The sequence below is a fragment of the Ammospiza nelsoni genome, chromosome 1 (assembly GCF_027579445.1).
Source record: "Ammospiza nelsoni isolate bAmmNel1 chromosome 1, bAmmNel1.pri, whole genome shotgun sequence".
NCBI classification, from domain to species: domain Eukaryota; kingdom Metazoa; phylum Chordata; class Aves; order Passeriformes; family Passerellidae; genus Ammospiza; species Ammospiza nelsoni.
In genome coordinates, this window is record NC_080633.1 from 14,943,264 (window position 1) to 14,961,885 (window position 18,622).

Sequence of the window (18,622 nt, forward strand, 5' to 3'; positions counted from 1 at the left end):
ACCTGTAGGTCACCCATGGACAGGTGAGGTCAATTCCCATTTGCCTGTGGGAGAAGCACAATAATGCTTAATGTTGTATAATTGCATCTTAAGGGGGGAGTTGAATCAAGTAATTTGAGATTTACTGAGCAAGAAAAGAGTTGAGATGAGAAAAGAAGCATGGAGGTTGGCACAGAGAGGAGTAGAAATCAGCTCTCCAGCAGTAATGAGCAAGGGCAAGTTTTGTGTGCTCGAGGCATCCCAGGGGGGCATACATGAAATGATGGCAGAGATGTAGGCAAGCTTGAGGCTATACAGGGACACAAAGATCAAGATAAGAAACTTAGCTGGATGTAGAAATCTACAGGGATCCCCCAGAGGGGTTTTTATAGCAATGTGGGTAACAAATGTTCTGCATAATTCATAATAGGTACAGAACTGTTTCTCTAACTAGGTAGGATTGAACCTGTAAAGCATAGTTCAGGGTCCTAAAGAGGCATGTTTTATGCCATAATATAGCTATAATATAGCTACTTCAAAAACTACCACCTCTCCTGACATTTTCAAGCCAAGAAAATGTGGCCAATGGATGCTGAGGGCAGCAGAAGGGAAAAGAAGAATCTGCAAAAGACATACATTATTGCATAGCCTATAATGAGTGAAAAAGATTGCTGTTGAAAATAACAGTAAGTGAGAAGAGACACAAGCCTGGATCACATTCCAGGAGTGCTTATCTTAAGCCAGGGAACCATACGTGTGGCATGAAACACCAATGTAGCACCACGTCTCTGTGTTCTGGTTTTCCAGATGTGGTGTGCTTTGCAGATTCTGGGCTAGGTGTTTTCTGGCATCTTACACAAACTTGAAGCTTTTAAGTGTACTAACAAGGTTCAGACATTAACTGCTTAGGCAGCAGCTACTGGAAAGTCATCAGCAATGAGAAGCAAGCAGGTGGCCAGGAGGGATGACTGACATCACTGATGTCTTATTTATTTATAACTTCAACAAAAAACAAAAGAAACGCCTTCCATGTGTCCTCATGGAGCACAAAATGATTCCACATCACACTGCCTTCCTGCTGCTGTCACCAGAACCGTGCTCAGACATTTCCTTTCTTATGTGTGCTCTGCAGAGAGGTTTCTTCAGCAAAGCATTGGGTATTAGAGAATTACCACCTTGAGTATGCAGCCCCCCGGCTCCTCTGCACAGGCCCACTCCCTGGGACTTCACAGAGCAATAAAATTATGGGGTGTCCACCCCACACACAACTCTCCAGGACTCTCCTTCTGCCTTGCCAGGCTTTCACTATTCCTTGATAGGAACAACAAACACCAGTGAATAGACAGTCTGGGGCTTTGCTGCCCAGCTCTGCTGAGCCCTTCAGATCAGATGTGCCCCAGTGCAGGAGGCAGAGCAGATACTCCCCGTTCCAAAGAAGTACTAAAGGTACTCCCCGTTCCAAAGAAGTACTAAAGGTACTCCCCATTTCAAAGAAGTACTAAAGGTACTCTCCATTCCAAAGAAGTGCTAAGCAACCTGCAAAGTAGAGTTGCTTCAATCCTCAGACACAACACATGGTTGTTACTGCCAGCTGCAGGATGGTTCTCCAGCTCGTGTTTTAACTGAACAATGGATTTTGTTTCAGCTCCAACCGCTGTCCCAACTGTTTCTGAAGGCAAGCCTGTGGATGAGTGTGATGATGACCAGGCAAACTGTCACAGTGGCACAGGTGATGACTACCAACTGACAGGTGCAGAAACCATCCTCATTCCATTGCAGCTTCATTGTAGCTCATATCCATCACCAGCTTAATGTTTGCACTGATTTAACCACTCAATATTAATGGACATTAGTATGCAGTTTGTATTGTTAGTGCTGTCAAAACATGGGCATCTGCCTTTTATATATGACAATACTTTTGATTGTTTTCTCAGCTATGTAATTTTTGAAGAAAATAATAGTGACTAGATGGAAGAGAGGGCAATTTTTTGCGCGGTAATTGTGTCTAATCAAATAGTCTAATCAAATCTTCTAATCAAACTTTATCTTACTAAGAAGAAAAGCTGGACAATACTCTTGAGATTTATTATCTGAGATTGAAGAACTTGGAATATTCCTTGGTTTACACATAAGTTTCCTACGTAAAACTTAGTGTAGGATTCAAATCTCATTCCCAAATCTTTCCTAGACAGAAACAAAACAGACTTGTTTCATCAAAGTGCACTGCCACATACTCACACTGCCAGAAATATTTCCATGAGCTTCCCTGCCTACAAGCATTACAGCCACAGAGGGGCTGATGCTCTCCAAGCCGCTATCACCAGCAGAAAAGTAGGAGGGGGAGATGTAACATAGACTGCATCTGAAATAGAGGAAGCCTGCTAGGTTTCATATCCTCACACTTCTGCACAGAAGTATTAGTTCTTCTAAGACAGCTGACACTGCACCTCTATGCTTTTGATCTCTTCTTGGAGGTCACTTGTTCCACAAATCTCTGTGTCTGTTTGATTAGATCTATACATCTGCAGTAATTGAGGTTGTTTTTAGATGCAGTGACACAAGTTATTTCATCACTGCTCCCTGATGTGCTTATCTAATAAATGTTTATTGCTTCTTATATCCATGACATAAAATAGCATTAAAATCTGGCAATAGCTGTCCAAGAGGTCATTGGGTGAGCTTAGGTAAGAGATTGGCTTTTTGGAATGAGCCAAGTAGAACATCAGGCAACAGATACAAATGAAAGTGAAATTTCAATATCAAACCTTTTCTGAGCTTGCCAATATCTCCTGTAATTGCACACTGCAAATCATATATTGAAAAAACAATTCTTGAGTGGAAAAGACAGTGCATGGTCACTGTCACTTCTTTTCAAATCAGTGTCTCAGATTAACCTTATTCTTTTTGAAAACAGCCATGAAGGGAGTCTGATAAAATAGTCTGTATTGTATTAAGGTAACTCAGAAAGCTTTCAATGTTACTCAACAATGTAATTTATTTATTTATTATTCAGAAAAGAAAGAGGCAGGTCAGGAAACACTAGAGCTTCCTGCAGAGCCCTACATTGTCTTGCAAAGCCCAGTAGGTTGAGACATATTGCACATAGAGGAGGCTCTGTCAGGGAAAGCAGACAGATTTGTGCAAGCACCTTCCATGTTCATAGTCTCTGCACTTCAAGGAGCTCAGGACGCCATCCCACATGTCCCTTAGGGAACGTTTATTGAGCAGAAAAAAAACCTTCTGGAAGTTCCTGCTGGTTGTGCTTAGGGGGCAATTTATAATCTCTAAGACAAGGGAACAGCTGCCAACCTTCCTGAGCACCATCTCTTCCAGGGAACTGAATGTTTTTCAGTATTAGTATTGAAAATTACTCTATAGCCTTCCTACAGAAGTGCAGACACTTAAGTACAATTTATTTTTACAACACCTAGAAACCCTAGGCAGTGCATGCCCAGTTGTTCTGGACATTGGAGAAATGCTGCATTGTACGTATGGTTTTACTTATAAATGCACAGAACTGATTTTACCAATAAATTAATTGTAAACATTCTTTTCTTCCTGCAAACTGCATAGAAGGCAGGTGTGTAGGTCTTGTGGCCCATTAAGGATAGCAGGGCAGCGCAGAGGGGATTCCATGAGTGCCTTGCCCTCTCTATCCCATTCCCAGAGCAGGCATGGTGCCACTGCAGAGTCACTGCCCTGACAGCACTTGCACATATGTGAGTGCCACAGTGAGGCCTCCCTTGCAATTAACTCTAATTGTGCTCTAGGCCAAATTCCTTCCTGCTCTATTTGGACCCCATACAGAGCTACTCTATTTGCGTGGTTTATAGCATCTCCCATCAGATCATTCTCACAAGCATAAAGCTGATACAGCCTGGGTATTTATTCTCATTGGAAGTCAACATAGTCATCCTTTCTATAATGCTTTAAGTACTTGCTTGCTGGAGAAAAGAAAAACAGGAGTCATCGACTGGTAATCAGCACCCCACCGTGCATTTATAATTGTACTAATTTCCTTTTTGTTTCCTTATGAATATGAGGCTTGCTTTAAAAAGTCAAGTATTTTAAAAATATCAATTAGTAAGCCTAGGAGAGGGCCATGACCCCACTCACCTCTTGTTTATCTGCATGAAGAAAAGGACAAAGAGGAAGTCCTTAATTCTTCCTTCACTTTGAGACAGAAGTGAAACCTACTTTAGACTAGATCCTAAAGTCTGGCAATTTCCATGCCCCTCTCCTGTGAGCTGGTCTCACAATACAGCTATGAAACAACTTACAGGGAGCCCTAGTTTTACCTCACATCCCTGGTATGAGAAACAGCAGGTCATGGGTAAATGAACAAAATAGTGACTCTTAGGAGGTGTCATGAAGACCAGCTTCTCACTTCCCATGTGATTTGGAGCAAATCAGTGTCTATAAATCAAGGACGGTCACAGGGACATGTTGTGGATGATTTAGTTGGTGTCTGCAAGGACTCCAAAGATACACAGCTTTATTTAATGAAGAGTTCTTGTGGGACTTTTTTGATAAAGAAAACCAGACTTTTAATGTCATATTTTCATGCTTAAGCTCACATACTCAGTTACCTACATGTCTAATAAAGACAGTAATATATCAGGTTTATATATAGGTTATTCCTAATGACTGCTGTGTCCTTTGTTGTGTCACATGTATCATGATACGCATAATTTCTTTTCCAGGTGGGACTACAGTGCTGAATACAGAAAAGCCAACAGTAATTGACAATACATTACAACCAGGTAAAAAAAAAATTTCTTATTAAAACCACAATAAATTCCATACCCAAATTTCATGCCAGATACAAAATAATGAATTGCAGCACTTCCTGACTTACCATTCCTTGAAGTCTCTGAAGTAAAGAAGCATCTGGTCTCTTAGCTCTGTACAGTAAATATTTTATTCCTTTCATCCACATGTAGATACAGCAGAGAACAAGATTTCCTTCTGCATCAGCAAATGCCATGTGCTGACAAAATTAAACTAACTTAATCACACAGTGCACTGTTTAAATGTGGCATGTCAGTGACACAAAGTGTGTTTGCAAACTCCAGGAAAACAAAAACAGCCACACAAGCCCAGTCACTATTTATATCCATGGTTTTACAAAACTAAGACAAGTAAAGTTTGCCAGTTTTTTCCATCAGGGAGCTGGCAGTCCTACAATATTGTTTTCTAGCAAGTTTTCTTGAAATGGGGTTACATAAACTGCTGCCATGTACTTGAAAAGGGAAAACTAAGTTGTCACTGGCAGCAGGTCCTTGTTACTTTATACAATAGCTAGAAGCTTTTAAATTCCTTAGTTTGCTGCTTCCTCAGCTTTCATACCATTTTTTTAATATCCTGTACAATTTACTGGGAGTGGGGGAGAGGATGAATTTGGGCAAAAAACCCAAACTCCAAAAACTATAAGCACTGGTTAAAAATCCTTTGCATCAATAATTGTGGAGCAGTAAAGAGGTCAGTTTTCAGTTACTCCCATTTCCTCCATTAAAGCACAGTCAGGCACAGTCTTGCAAGTGATTTATTAACAGGGTGGGTAAATGTTTATCATTGTTCCCTCAACCATGTGACACAATCCACTCTTGCTTCAAGTGAAAGAAAGGGACTAATAATGTGAAAAAATTCCTAAAGGACACTTATGGTGTTGATCTGATTAAGAAATAGAGCTGACTTAGCTCAGACTTTGTTCCCACTCTCAGCCTCTGCATTCAGATATTGCAGAGGCCAATGCTTTTACTCTCCTCAAAATTTGTCTCCAGGGTCACCCAATTGGCTAAGTCAGCATACACTATTTTTACCTCTGCCCTGCTTTATGAGCAGAGGCAAATCGTGGAGCAATGAGAAACACAACAGTGAGCCAGTCCCCCCTGTTGGGACACCTCCACCCTGCTCTTCACAGTCAGTGCTGCTGAAGGGCTGGATGGCTGCTGCTGATCTCACAGTTCTGCAAAGGGGCTGGGGATGCAGAGGGAGAAAAGAGTCTGTGCAGTGGATTTAGAGCAAAGCATTTTAATTGTTAAGTCTGAAATTATCTGTTAGGTTTCTGGTTTTGATGACATTTTTTTGCAGTTTTTAAAACTATCTTCTTGCATTTAAACAGATTGCAAATTTAGCCAGTGCCTCTGTGCAGTGCAGTTTCACTCCCTCCCCAGCAGTGCCAGCTGCTTTGGAGTTTGTGTTTAATCCCCTTGGCTTGGGTGGGACTCTCCAGTAACAGACTGGCTGTTACTACCAGAGATTAAGATATCCTCATTTTCTCTCCTTACTTCCCTCCTGCACCACCTTTGCTTACTCTGGGATGTGCCAAGTTTTTTCTCTATTAAAGGAGTTTCTGAGGCTCTGTTCAGAGCATGCCAGTGTTACTTCCCTGCATTGTGCTCGTAGGAGCCATTTCCTTCCGGGAATAAGGGACGAGTTCACATCCCAAACTCCAGGCTCCCACATGGCAGCACATTACAAAGATCATAGATAGAGATCAGCCAGACGCTAATAAATAAGAATAAGGTTTCCAGAATTTCCAGTTTAAGACATAAAGGTTTCCAGCTGCCTCATAATCCCTCACTGAAAACCAGCCAAAAACTCCCAAAAACGGGCAGACAGAAATTTCCCCCAGCATGGGGAAGCCCCTCCTGGCCTGGAGGTGGTATAAACATTTCCCTCTGCTGAAGGGACATGGCTGGACCCGAGTGCCACAGTGAAACACAGGGAGCAGGGGCCATGCAGCTGGGAGTGAGTCTGCCCTGTCAGCCACAAATAATGCAGTTTAAACTGCCCTTGAAGTTCCAGGGCTGCTTGGGGCCCCTGGCCCTCTGCTGCCTGAGGATAAGTGCACTCTTTCAGCTCTTCTCAGGCTGAACAAGGTAGGAATTTACCACATCAAGGAATGAGCCTTCAGCTTTGGCCTTAATTCTCTTTAAGGCCCGCTTTGCCTTAACGCACCATGAGGTGAATGATGAGCTCCAAGCCAAGGAGCTCTTCCAGATCAGTTTCAGTTTGCAGGCTCCAGCGGGTGACCCTGCATCAAGTACACGGTGCCAGTGGTGGCCACAGCAGCTGGTGCCACAGTGCCTGGGGACAGAGCCTGACCAGGCCTCCCAGCAGCAGCACGTGCCGTGGCACAGGTACTGTGCTCTAGGTGCCAGCAGCACGTTCCGCTGTCCCTCTGCCTCCATTCCAGCCTGCAAATATCCCTAATCTTGTTATCCCAGACTAACGTGCTTGTGTGTGTCAAAGCCTGAGATTATCCTATTCCAACCGGCTTTCATACACTATGGAAACAGTTAAGAGCAAATAGCTGGAAAGCCTCTGTGTATAAACAAACGGTTCCATCAAGGAGACGTTTACATTTCATTTCAAGGGGACTCAATTGAAAGAAAATAAAAAGAATCATGATTTCAAGCTGCTAAAAATGTTTAAAGGTTTGGATTTTTTATTTTTTTTAAGAGAGGATCTGCTTTCCTCCTCAAACTTAAAAAAATGTGCCTTTCACAAATGCATCTGTCAAGGTAAATACCTCCGTTCTCAGCCCTAAGACTTTCTAACATCTAGTCATTTTTGAACACATTTTTTTAAATTCTAAAAGACTATTTGAAATGCTTGTCTCTTAGCTATTTACATACAGAGCAAGCTGTTAATTTACATTACGTGCTCTCAGTGTGTAATCTGAGTCCTTTGTAAAGAAGACTGTTCTGAGAAGTACCTTGTTTTTCACACATGTAATAGCTATGTCAGAAAAATATAACTATAAAATCTTGAAGTTAAAATCTCTGCTAAAAATAATTTAAAGGTAGAATAGGTCTGATTCTCATTTATGCTGGAGCAACTTTGTATCAGTAAAGGGATATTAAGGCTGTTAAATTATCATTTACTATCATTTAAGGTAATTCTGTGCTGCCAGCATAAATGGTATAAAAATGCAAATCCAAATCAGACCAAATATACCACTTTGAAGTGGTCCAAATTATGTGTGTAATTTCCTATTTTAATGTTGATTTACCCTTTGGCAAGAGCATCTAAGAGAGCATTTTCATATCATTTTCAGTGCCATCATGCTTCTTCTTGCCTCTTGTTGAAGGAGTTATAAAAATATGTCAAAGTCTCTGGGCCACGAAAGATTAATGGACTCGCAAGAAACTCACTCAACTAGATTTTCAAATTACTTTCTTGTTCATGTGCAGTAATAGTCCCAGCTGTGAGCAAGATGTGGTCAAAAAGTACAGCTGTTGGTTATTCTTTGAGAGGATAAATCTGTTTTAATTCAGTATCACATACCCTACATTTTGAAGAAGGCATATGGGATTTCGTCACACCTCCCTCTCAGATTCTCATCTGAGCTGCTGCTATTTGATTACATAATAGCTGGTTTTCTTTGTCCTCTCCATACACACAAACCCAGAGATCAATCACCTATTGGCAGGAGAATTATCCTAGCATGGGAATGGGCCAGCAATGCAGAGGGAGCCCAACAATTGCTACTCGTCCCCAGTTTCCTTCCTTCCACCAGAGCTGCCAAGGACAAAGGAGAGGACAAGCCTGCAGCTTGCTGTGAGCTACTGTATCAGCCCCCTGGGACCTTTAATAGGAGGGCTGAACTAGCCTGTCTTTTCTGGGGCAGATCCATTGTCCATACTGAACCATAATGAACCTATGCTGATGCTACAAGTGTCCATTATTAATTGGCTAGCAGGCCTGTTTTTCCTTTTTTATGAGTCCCTGGGAGAAGCACTGGAGGAGACATAAGAATAGGCAATAAGAGATGGCATGTTTAAGAACCTCATAAAATAAGAGCACTCTGAAATGCCTTGCCTTTGACCTTCAATCCCATTACTGTGATTGTCTAAGGAACATAGTAACACAATAACTTCTGAGAAAACAACAGGAACCTAGCAAGAAACAGCTAACTGTGCGCAGGTTACTGGTCAAATTCTCCTCAGTTTCAGTGGATTCTACTTCTGCATGGAATACAAATTCATTTTTATGCTACACCATGCTGTCTCTGAGTCTGAAGCCAAGGAACACAGGCATGGCCAAAGCATATCAGACTTAGGCTCTTTGCCAATTTCCTGGACTATATATTTCAAATGAAAGTGGAAGAAAGTATTTATTAGATGGAGCTGTGAAATTTAGCTCTGTTTTGAAACTCTCCGTCTGATCCCAGTGTTCAGAACTGTCATGAGAGCATGAAGTAAAAGGCTTTTGTCACTTCCTGCACTTTAGAATTAACTATTAAATTCTGGATGTTTTTCTTGTCCATGTCAATGTCCAGTTCTCTTTGAATTGTGTTCAATCTTAGCAGCAAATACCACTCACATCATATGAGAATTTTTTTCCTTTGATCCACATTGAGCTTCACGATGTATCTCACATTACTTAGGCTGTGAAATGGAGAAACCAGAATATTGTTCTGTTCTGAGTCTCTGGATTCATCATTCATTTACATACTTCTCCTATGTATTCTGCTATTTATTTTTATTCAGAGTTGAACAATACCAATCCTGTCTTTGTCCCCTGTGCTCATTTCTGCTGTGTGGTGTCTTCAGATGGATGTGATCTATCTACCACTGTTCTCCTTTCTTGTGGTTTGAATACCACACAGGCTATCAGTACTTTGCGTGATATAATCCTTTGGGACTAATAAGATTAATTTTGTTCCACATTTTCTAAAACCTTTTCTAATGTTCTGTCTCATGGCTCTGATGTCAAAGCCATGCAATATAGCTCTCCCTGGGCCTCCTTGACAATGAAAGGCTATTTGTCACAATCTTAAAACTCTTTAATTCATTGCAATGTCATTCTCCTTCCTTTAAAACCCTCTTGATTTTCAGATGTCCCCTTTTGGACAAGGTGTCTTTGATCATGGCCCCATTGTCCAGAAGAAAATACCTAATACACTGATGAAAGAGACAGAATTCCAGGATTGCCTTTCTGCACTCATGTGTGCACAGACTGAGTTCTGCTTCTTCAACATTTTGAGCCCAAAGAGAGATTATTCACCACAATCTGCTTTTTTCCTAGAAAGGGCTAGGGTGCTCCAGGAAACATCTTTCCTGCACATTGAATTCCTGTGTAATTCCAGACATTATCTGTTGAATTCATTTGTTCCCAGCTAGGATGCTGCATTCGTGACAATGTGGAGCAGACCCCTCTGGAGGCCAGCAGGAGAGAGGGGGGAGGCAGAAGGGGTGGGGAGGATGAAAGCAAGGAGTGAAGAATGAGGGCTCAGTGCAGAAAGACCCCACAGCACAGCCAAGGGAGGCACCGACAGGCAAAGCAGAGGGGCAGGAGCTGCCACAGGCTCAGTTGTCTCTGCTGACAGAATGAGATTTTCTAGGGGCCAGAGGGGAGAGAGCGCACTAGCCACAATGCAGGAATCCAGTGAGTTGAGAAAAAAAATGGTGTCTGGGAGCAAGGGCCTGCCAAACAAGGACACAGCAGGCAAGGAGAGAATGATAGATGAACCCTTTTTATATCCATTCTGTCTCAGCCTAGTCACCTGAGGTTTTGTGTTGTTAAAATTATTATTCTAGTTTACCTTCCATTAAAATCTGGGTTGTGAGTTCAAAAGCCTAACCAGTCTTCGCTGGCAGCTCAGTACATGCAGGAGGTCTTTGCCTCTTCAGACTGGAAGAGCTCCACCTCAAAGGTCTGGCCAACTGCAGGTCTCAACACACTTCCCATATTTCTCATTATTTTCCCACAATAAACAAGCACATTCTAAGAGCTGCATTATCTTTCCTGGCTTTTTTTGTTAATAATGGGCAAGAAACACAATTCTTCCCCCAGAGCTGATATTGATGGAAGCATAGAGTCCTTTGTTCTTAGTTCATACTTGCACAAAGCATCTCATTAAAGTAAACCTAAGTTATTCCTTTAATAAGGCGTGAGTCATGCCTGAGAAAATACTCCAAGATTTGGTCACATTGCTCTTGGGAGGGTAATGCTCTACTGGGAGTAGTCACTGCTCAAGGTGAGATAAATTTCATACCAATGGGGTAGGAACCAAATGCTCAAAAGATTTCAAGCTGCTTCTGAAAATAAGAAATGCAAAGGATTTATATGCTATCTTTGTATAATCTTTCAATTGAAATTCCTAGTTCTATTGAAGAAAATAAGCTACTATGTATTAAACCTTTGGGCAGAATTGAAAAGAAGCTGAAAACAAGATATGATCTCATCCTGACCATAATACCAGACTTCCCTTATTTTACGCAGAGCTTGTTTTGAAGCTTATTTTGAGTTCATTTGGCAATCAGCCACATTTGTCCCTTTTCCCTCTCAATTTGTCCATTTCAATGCTGCCATCTTGTGGGCCTACTTAACTGTCTGGAAGATGCTGAAAAAGTTCCTTATTGAAGCCAAGAACTGTAGACTTCACCAGCAATCCTTTCCTGCCAAGGACATTCCATTAATGTTTCTGATTGGTCTTATTTTTTTCCAAATCTCATTGAGAGCTGCAAATTGTGGCACCATTACAGTGCAGGGATATTGATAACCAGAAAATACATCTGATAAGTAAGCCAGAGCTTTCTTTATGAGTGTTCTGTGCTGCAACGTGGTTATCTGATAATGTGGGCAAATCAGAAGAATTAATCTAACCACAGGAAAAAAAAAATCCCATCATAGGGGTCATAAAGAGACAAGAAGCAACCACATCTTTTACAAAAAGTAGTGATTTTTCATGTTTCCCAGGAGGGCTGTTCTTGCTATGACTTCCCAGAGTCTTGGGAAGGAATGGTTCTGCTAATGGTCAAATGTATTTGTTTTGAAGTACAAATTCTGAATTATGCAATTAATAATCACATTTCATCCCCTCTTTTCCATCTTTCCTTGCAGAGCCACCAGTATACAACTGTGGCTTTGGCTGGGGATCCCAGAAGACTTTGTGCCACTGGGAGCATGACAACCAGGTGGATTTGAGGTGGGCAATCCTGACCAGCAAAACTGGGCCGATTCAAGACCACTCAGGTAATCATGAGTTCATGATGCAGCTATTTCACACATGATGAGATTGTTCTGTTTAATACCAATGTCTTCCAAAATCACAGGAGAGTGAATTATACCCAAGATATGTAAAGTCACAAAGATGGTTCTCTAGTAAACCTAATCCATTACCATTAATAACAACTGACTGTAATTGTCCTTTCTGTTGGGGAGTAAATATTGCTTCTTGTCAGGAACTGAGGATATTCCTTTCCCCTGACTTGCCTTTGGGTAATCATCACCTGGGGTAGAAAAAATCTGAATGACCAAATATTTTGCAAATATCACTGACCAGCTAATAGAGTCAGTCAGTTAATGACCTCACATTATTCCTGTTTGTAGTTACAGGGGCTACCCACCACAGGAAAGTGTTGTATGTAAGTGAAACTCCCCAGATGGGTGTGTTATCACACCCCTCTCCTTTCTAGCAGGAGCTGGAGATTAGGGCCATCCTCTGCTTACAAACAGTTTTTCAAAAAATATCACGCTGGGGAATTGATTGGTTTGTTTTGCAGTAACTAACTCATAGCTCAGCATAATTAGGCAATAAATTTGCTGCAGGCTAGTGGAGAAGGGAGGGCACTGTGTGACCTGCACAGCCTCTTACTTTAGTGTTCTCGCTTGCATACGTGCAGATTAATCAAATCGGTTGAGATGAATCCCCCTTCCCACTTCTGCTACCCTTTGCTTAATGAGAATGACAAGGAAATTAGACAAAATTGGACTTTTTAAATTCTGAGACACTTTCAATTGAATCTTAAGACAAGTACAGTAGTTTCAGGGGGGAAAAAAAACTTGTAATACTTTGACTGTAAATGGCATTGTACAAATAAATGGCATCAAATTAACTAAATGCAGTTAGCTGAAGTGAAGGCTGTAATGGTGGAAAAATTGATGTAGAGTAAAGTGAAATGGCTCAGTAGGATCTGACATTGAAAGGAGGTTAAAAGCTATGTTAGCCAGAGACTGACAAAATCTAAAAGGCATGCATAAGTAAAGCTCTAATTAAGACAATGAAGACAGAGTTCCTGACCTGGCACTGCAATAATATTCTGAAAATGAGAGCTATCTGCACTTTGCCATCAAGGATTATAGAGAAAGAACCTGTCTTCAATCAGGAGATGAAGAAATTATATTCTTCAAATGAGATTTTGTTGTTTCCACTGTGCCCTGCTAGTGCAGTAAACTTATTTGTTCCATGAGCTCTAGCTGTAGTAAATCTTAAAGGCAGCCCCTTTTTCTTCTACTGCACTTTCAGTATTTTCCAAAATTCTCCTTGGACTCTAAGGGCACCTTCACTTGCCAGGTTTGTGACCTGCCTGCCAGCAGGCACACAGTGAGTAGGGTGGGTGTGAATGCAGACCATGAGCAGTCTGAATGGCACTGATGTCCCAAACAAGCCCTCAGCTGCACAACAAGGCCACCCTGTGTATTGGGAAAACCACAGTGAGCAACTCCCAGGCATATCTTTCTCTCAGACACATGTGTAAAGCTGAAAAAATACACAGAAGTAATCTTCAGCAGCAATTGCTTGTAGATGGTAGGATACACTGCATGTCACTTCAAATTATATAACTTGTGATGAAATCTGGCCAGTGTTCGGTCTTCCAATTCAGACAGCCATCCGAGTGCTGTGATTATTTTCCTTTTTTCCTCCCTCTGGATTTCCCCATTCTTTGATGGGATTTGCACATTGTGCTGCTCTGCACAGAAGTGAAGTTAATTGGAAAGAATGTATAGACATAAGCATTCCTGCTCAAGAAGCTGGATGCAGAAAGATGGGGGGGAAAAAAGCTTAATTTTTTTGCAAAATAACATCATCTTCTCCTATACAATTCTTCAACATGCATATTAGGCTGGATACCTCTTCTGCTCACAGAAAGATCCAAACAAAAGAAAACACCCTTGTCTCATGTAGGAAGAAGTATGTTCCTTTCTTATTTTTTAGGTCTAGGTTAAACCCAGTGGCTCTGGGTTTAACCCACTCCTCTTCATTCCTGGTTCCATCTCACTACTCTGTCCTTCTTATGCTCACCAGAGTAGAGTAGAGTAGAGTAGAGTAGAGTAGAGTAGAGTAGCAATGCTCAGATTCCTGTCTTCATTGGTGCAGTACTATATCACTGCAATCCAATTATACACTATTTCACAAGAAATTCAAGGATAATATGCATAGGCAAAGACCAATGCTGACAAAACACCTCCCTCCCAAAACATCTTCTTTTGCGTCTTTTTACTTTTCTTTCTTTTGAGTGTTGGTATAAACAATGATATGTATACTTATTTCAGCAATACTTGAGAAATAGTATTTTTTATCATTACTTTTATCCTTCTGACTCTCAATGGGATGATGTCAATAAGTGCTGACTCCATCCTTTGGTGTGAGTGCATTGCACATTCAATCTATTCTTCTACACACCAGGATTAACTTCATGTTTTTCCACCAGGACTCTCTGCAAAGACACTGTTCAAAAGCTAACTGGAATGGATGTGTGGCTGATGTAATTCAGAAGCACATCTCTATAGTCAGGATCTTACTTAGCAATTTTCTGTTACCAAGCTAATCGCACTCCCACATGCTCCTCTCTCAGCATGATTGAGAAAGTAAGTTTCCAAGTTAAGGGCATTAGACGTTCAGATTCCAATGAGTACGAATCCATTATGCCCTTGAGAAAGCTATAATCAGCTATGTAATATATTATAAGCTTACTCTTTCAGGAAAAAGGCTCATAAATATATAGAGCCCAACATATTGTTACAAAGGGCATAATTCTGACACCATCTGTGACAATGCTCAGCCTCTATTTGGGAACATGCTTTAAATCTCAGCTCCTGATCTCTGGCTATGGCTGTTCAAAGCCATTTCACCCTTCTCAGTGTTCTTCCCATTCTAATCTTGCCCCTTGAGCACAGATTACTTCAAACAGAAATTTTTTTAATAGCTCTTTGCACAATTAACATAGAGTAGACCCCAGGGATTTCTCTCTAGACTGCTGAACCAGGGATGGCTGTTTTCAGGAGGTTCACACTGACTAATGGAGCACATAATGCTGTCTCACCAAACATGTTTGTGTCTCCTTCCCTTAACAAAACAAATGCCCTGTGTGTTTCATGGGGTGAGCATGTTGATTGATAGGGTTCACCCTTGGCACAAAATATCCGAGTGAACAGCACAGGAGATGGACAGAGGAAAGTGAAGAATAACAGAATTGCTTGGGTTGGACGGGACCTTTAAAGGTCATCTGGTCCAACCTCCCTGCAGTGACCAGGGACATCTTCAAGGCTGACCTTGAATGTTGCTGGAGATGGTGTGTCTTTTTCCTCTCTGGACAACCTGTGTCAATGATTCACCATCCACCAAATTTCTTCCTTATATCTAGTCAGACTCTACTCTCTTTTAGTTTAAAACAATAACCTTTACGCTGTCACTATGGGTTCTATTAAAAAGTTTGTCCTCATCTTTGTTGTAAGTCCCTTTTAGTGGCTGAAAGGCTAGAGGAGAGCCTCCTCTTCTCCATGCTGAGTAACCCCAACTCTCAGCCTGCCCTCAGAGGAGGGGTACTCCAGTTCTCTGATCAGCTTTGTGGCCCTCTTCTCAAAGCACAACAGCTTTCCTAGAGCTCCCAAAACAATGCACTCTGACTCTTATTTGTGATGCCTGACCCATCAGCATGGAAAGAAAGCAAAAGATATGGGGTGGTCAGGGGTTTTTATGTTGAAAAAGAAAATTAAATCTGGTGGCTATTCTTAACACAGTCCTTCTGTCACAGTAGGAGATGGCAATTTCCTTTACTCCCAAGCTGATGAAAGCCAGAAAGGCAAGGTGGCCCGGCTGCTGAGCCCCATGATTTACTCGCAGAACTCTGCCCACTGCATGACCTTCTGGTACCACATGGCGGGCGCGCACGTCGGCACCCTCAGGATCAAACTGCGCTACCAAAAACCAGATGAGTACGACCAGGTGCTGTGGACCCTGAGCGGGCACCAGGCAAACTACTGGAAGGAGGGACGTGTTCTTCTTCACAAATCTGTGAAACACTACCAGGTGAGCTGGGCTCTTCCTCACCAAGCTACCACAGCCAAGGCCAGCAGCACCTTGCTGGTTGTGTTTTATACACCGCAGTAAAAGATGTCACTGAAGGATTTATGTAGACAATATTACACCTAGAGATGAACTGTTCTTGCTGTGACTAATAATAGTGAAATATTTCATGGTATCTCAGATTACTGTGATACAAGCACTTTCTTATCACAGGCCAAATAAATACTTTATATATCATTTATCATCAGTCACAAAACTGCCTCTTTGCCACAGTTTTGCTGATGTAAAAGTCTTTCATAAAGTCATGTCAGTACATCATTTACATTTGCCTGTATAAGTTCATAAAGGCAATGCAGATTTTCAGGCCACGATTGAAGCACAAGTGTGACATCAAGTGAAGATGTGTATTAACAGCTAATTAAGAAATCCTGACTGCTGCAGTTGTATGCTAACCTGAAAAAAATGTGAGCACTATCTTGTTTTTCCAGGTGGTTATTGAGGGAGAAATTGGAAAAGGAACCGGAGGAATTGCTGTGGATGATATTAAAATTGACAATCACATAGCACAAGAGGAGTGCCGAAGTAAGTGTAACTAGCAAGAACACAGAGAGTTCTCATCCAAAATATTGTTTATTTTGTTTTGATAGCTGGTTTTATCTGTGAGAAAGAGATGGATAATTATTAGCTATGTTTCCACTGAAAATATCCTGATTCAGCCCATAGCTTTATTCATAGCAGTGCCACTAGTGTCACCTTGGTATGGCAGCAGTTTGGACCAGAATTGGCATCCTACTGTCATGGGTAACAGCATATTCACAATTTCACATCTCTCCCTGCATTTCATATTGCTGACCTCTTTAAATTTCTCTGCTTTTCCTGTTGCAGGACCCTGTTTCACCTAATGCACAAAATCCAATTTTATTTCTTTGCCCTTTTTAGATCACTTACTCAAAGCCTTCTTAATTTTCCCTAAAGGGCCATATCAAACCCTTACAGGATAAGCAGATAGGGTGAAAAGGCCCCTGCTCTGTCCTCTGCTGTCCTGTCATTCTGAGTTTCCTCTGGCTCATTTGCTGTAGTCATCAGCTCCCAGACATGTGGGACACAAAGCAATGTTAGGACATGGCCTTTCCCATATCTGAGCCAGGCTATTCCTGAGATTCTCTTTGAGCCCTTTTATTCCTGGCCAGTCTCGAGTTATTCCAGTCACTGCTGATCATATGCACATTGCATACTGCACGTAATTTGGCAGCAGCAGCAGCCCCAGATAAACACAAGAAACAGAACACTGTCCTTCACAGTGGAGATGAAGCAATTACTTTTATATAAAAGAGGGAATAGAGATGAGAACTCTTAGCATTAAGAAGATAAATTTATTCTGTGTGACTTAACAATACAACTAAGTGCAATAATAGAGGGTGTTCCTCACCTTTTGTAGCTAACATCCTTTTGAGGGTAACATGACAGTCCTCACATGGTAATTTCACTGCAGGATGAGGAAGCAATCTCTTTTTACCACGTGGCCCAACCCCTGGGGTTTATCAAATGCCACCAGGTTGGCAGTTGGCAGGAAAGGGAGGCAGGACACACTGCTTAGTCCTCCTGCAGTGTCCCCAGTGCCAAGAGAGGTGCTGAGACCACAGTGCCTGCATTTAATTGACTCCAGCATGAGAAAGGAAAATAACTTCTCTCCTACCTCTGTGTTTTGGTTGTTCAAACCAAATGTTGAGCAAAGATTTCTGCCTGAGGTAGCTAAACCCAAAAGCTCAGTCTGAAATCCAAACACAAGTGGTCTCGCTGCAGCCAGTGAAACTACTCTTGTGATTAACTATGCCTATGCTGATGAAGTGTTATGGAATTGGGCTCCAAAATTGTAAATACAGTGAACGAGATGCTAATTCATCACTGATTTCTCCTTCCCAGGCATGGAAAACCCCTGCTGATAACTAAAACTGTGCCAAGACTGGGCGGAGGGGAGTTTTTTAATCTTTCTTTTTTTCTCCATTAATTTTCAGAGCCCATTATAATGAACAGCTCTGTCAAGCCGCCATAATGATGCTCTGACACAGGAAAATCTGCTATACCATTATTGCCAGCATGATAGTCAATCAGTGTTTGTAACCCTAATAATCAATGTCAATTTTTTTGCTTCATTAGAATCAACTGATGTGGGGAATGAAATAGATGAAGAAGAAGACCCAGAAAGTAATCAAACAGGTAAAATTTGTGTTATTTCTTAAAAGGGAATGAATTTTAATGTGTATTTTAATGTGAATTTTTGCATTCTATTTATTTATTTATAGATTTGTTCTCTAACTGCATATTGTATTAAGGTGTTAGGATTTTTCTGTATGAGATGATAAGACATTTATTTGAAGGTTGTAATAGCTTTAATCTTCCATGTCATATGAACTTTTGTCCTTTTTATTATTTTTGCCTATCTCAAACATTTGAAATTTCATATACCTAATTTGTTACATTATATTCATATACATGCAAGCACATTATAGCTCCTCAATATTTTGTTACCTAGAAGGCTTGTCCACTGCTGAAGAATGAATTATCATTATATCTTACAATTTATGACTCGCACTGTGCCTC

General features: G+C 41.3%; 1 protein-coding gene across 2 annotated transcripts in view; it reads left to right on the plus strand.

The window, feature by feature from the left end:
* The window catches only part of NRP1 (neuropilin 1), a 114,872-nt gene that overhangs the window by 91,636 nt on the left and 4,614 nt on the right, over positions 1–18,622 (plus strand). Inside the window, exons 12-17 of one of the 2 annotated variants that reach the window (XM_059484365.1) lie at positions 1,625–1,729; positions 4,683–4,742; positions 11,836–11,967; positions 15,753–16,024; positions 16,510–16,603; positions 18,179–18,238. In XM_059484365.1, the coding sequence (XP_059340348.1) occupies positions 1,625–1,729; positions 4,683–4,742; positions 11,836–11,967; positions 15,753–16,024; positions 16,510–16,603; positions 18,179–18,238 (723 nt within the window). The remainder of the gene's footprint in view (positions 1–1,624; positions 1,730–4,682; positions 4,743–11,835; positions 11,968–15,752; positions 16,025–16,509; positions 16,604–18,178; positions 18,239–18,622) is intronic. The other variant, XM_059484450.1, reaches the window with a different exon arrangement.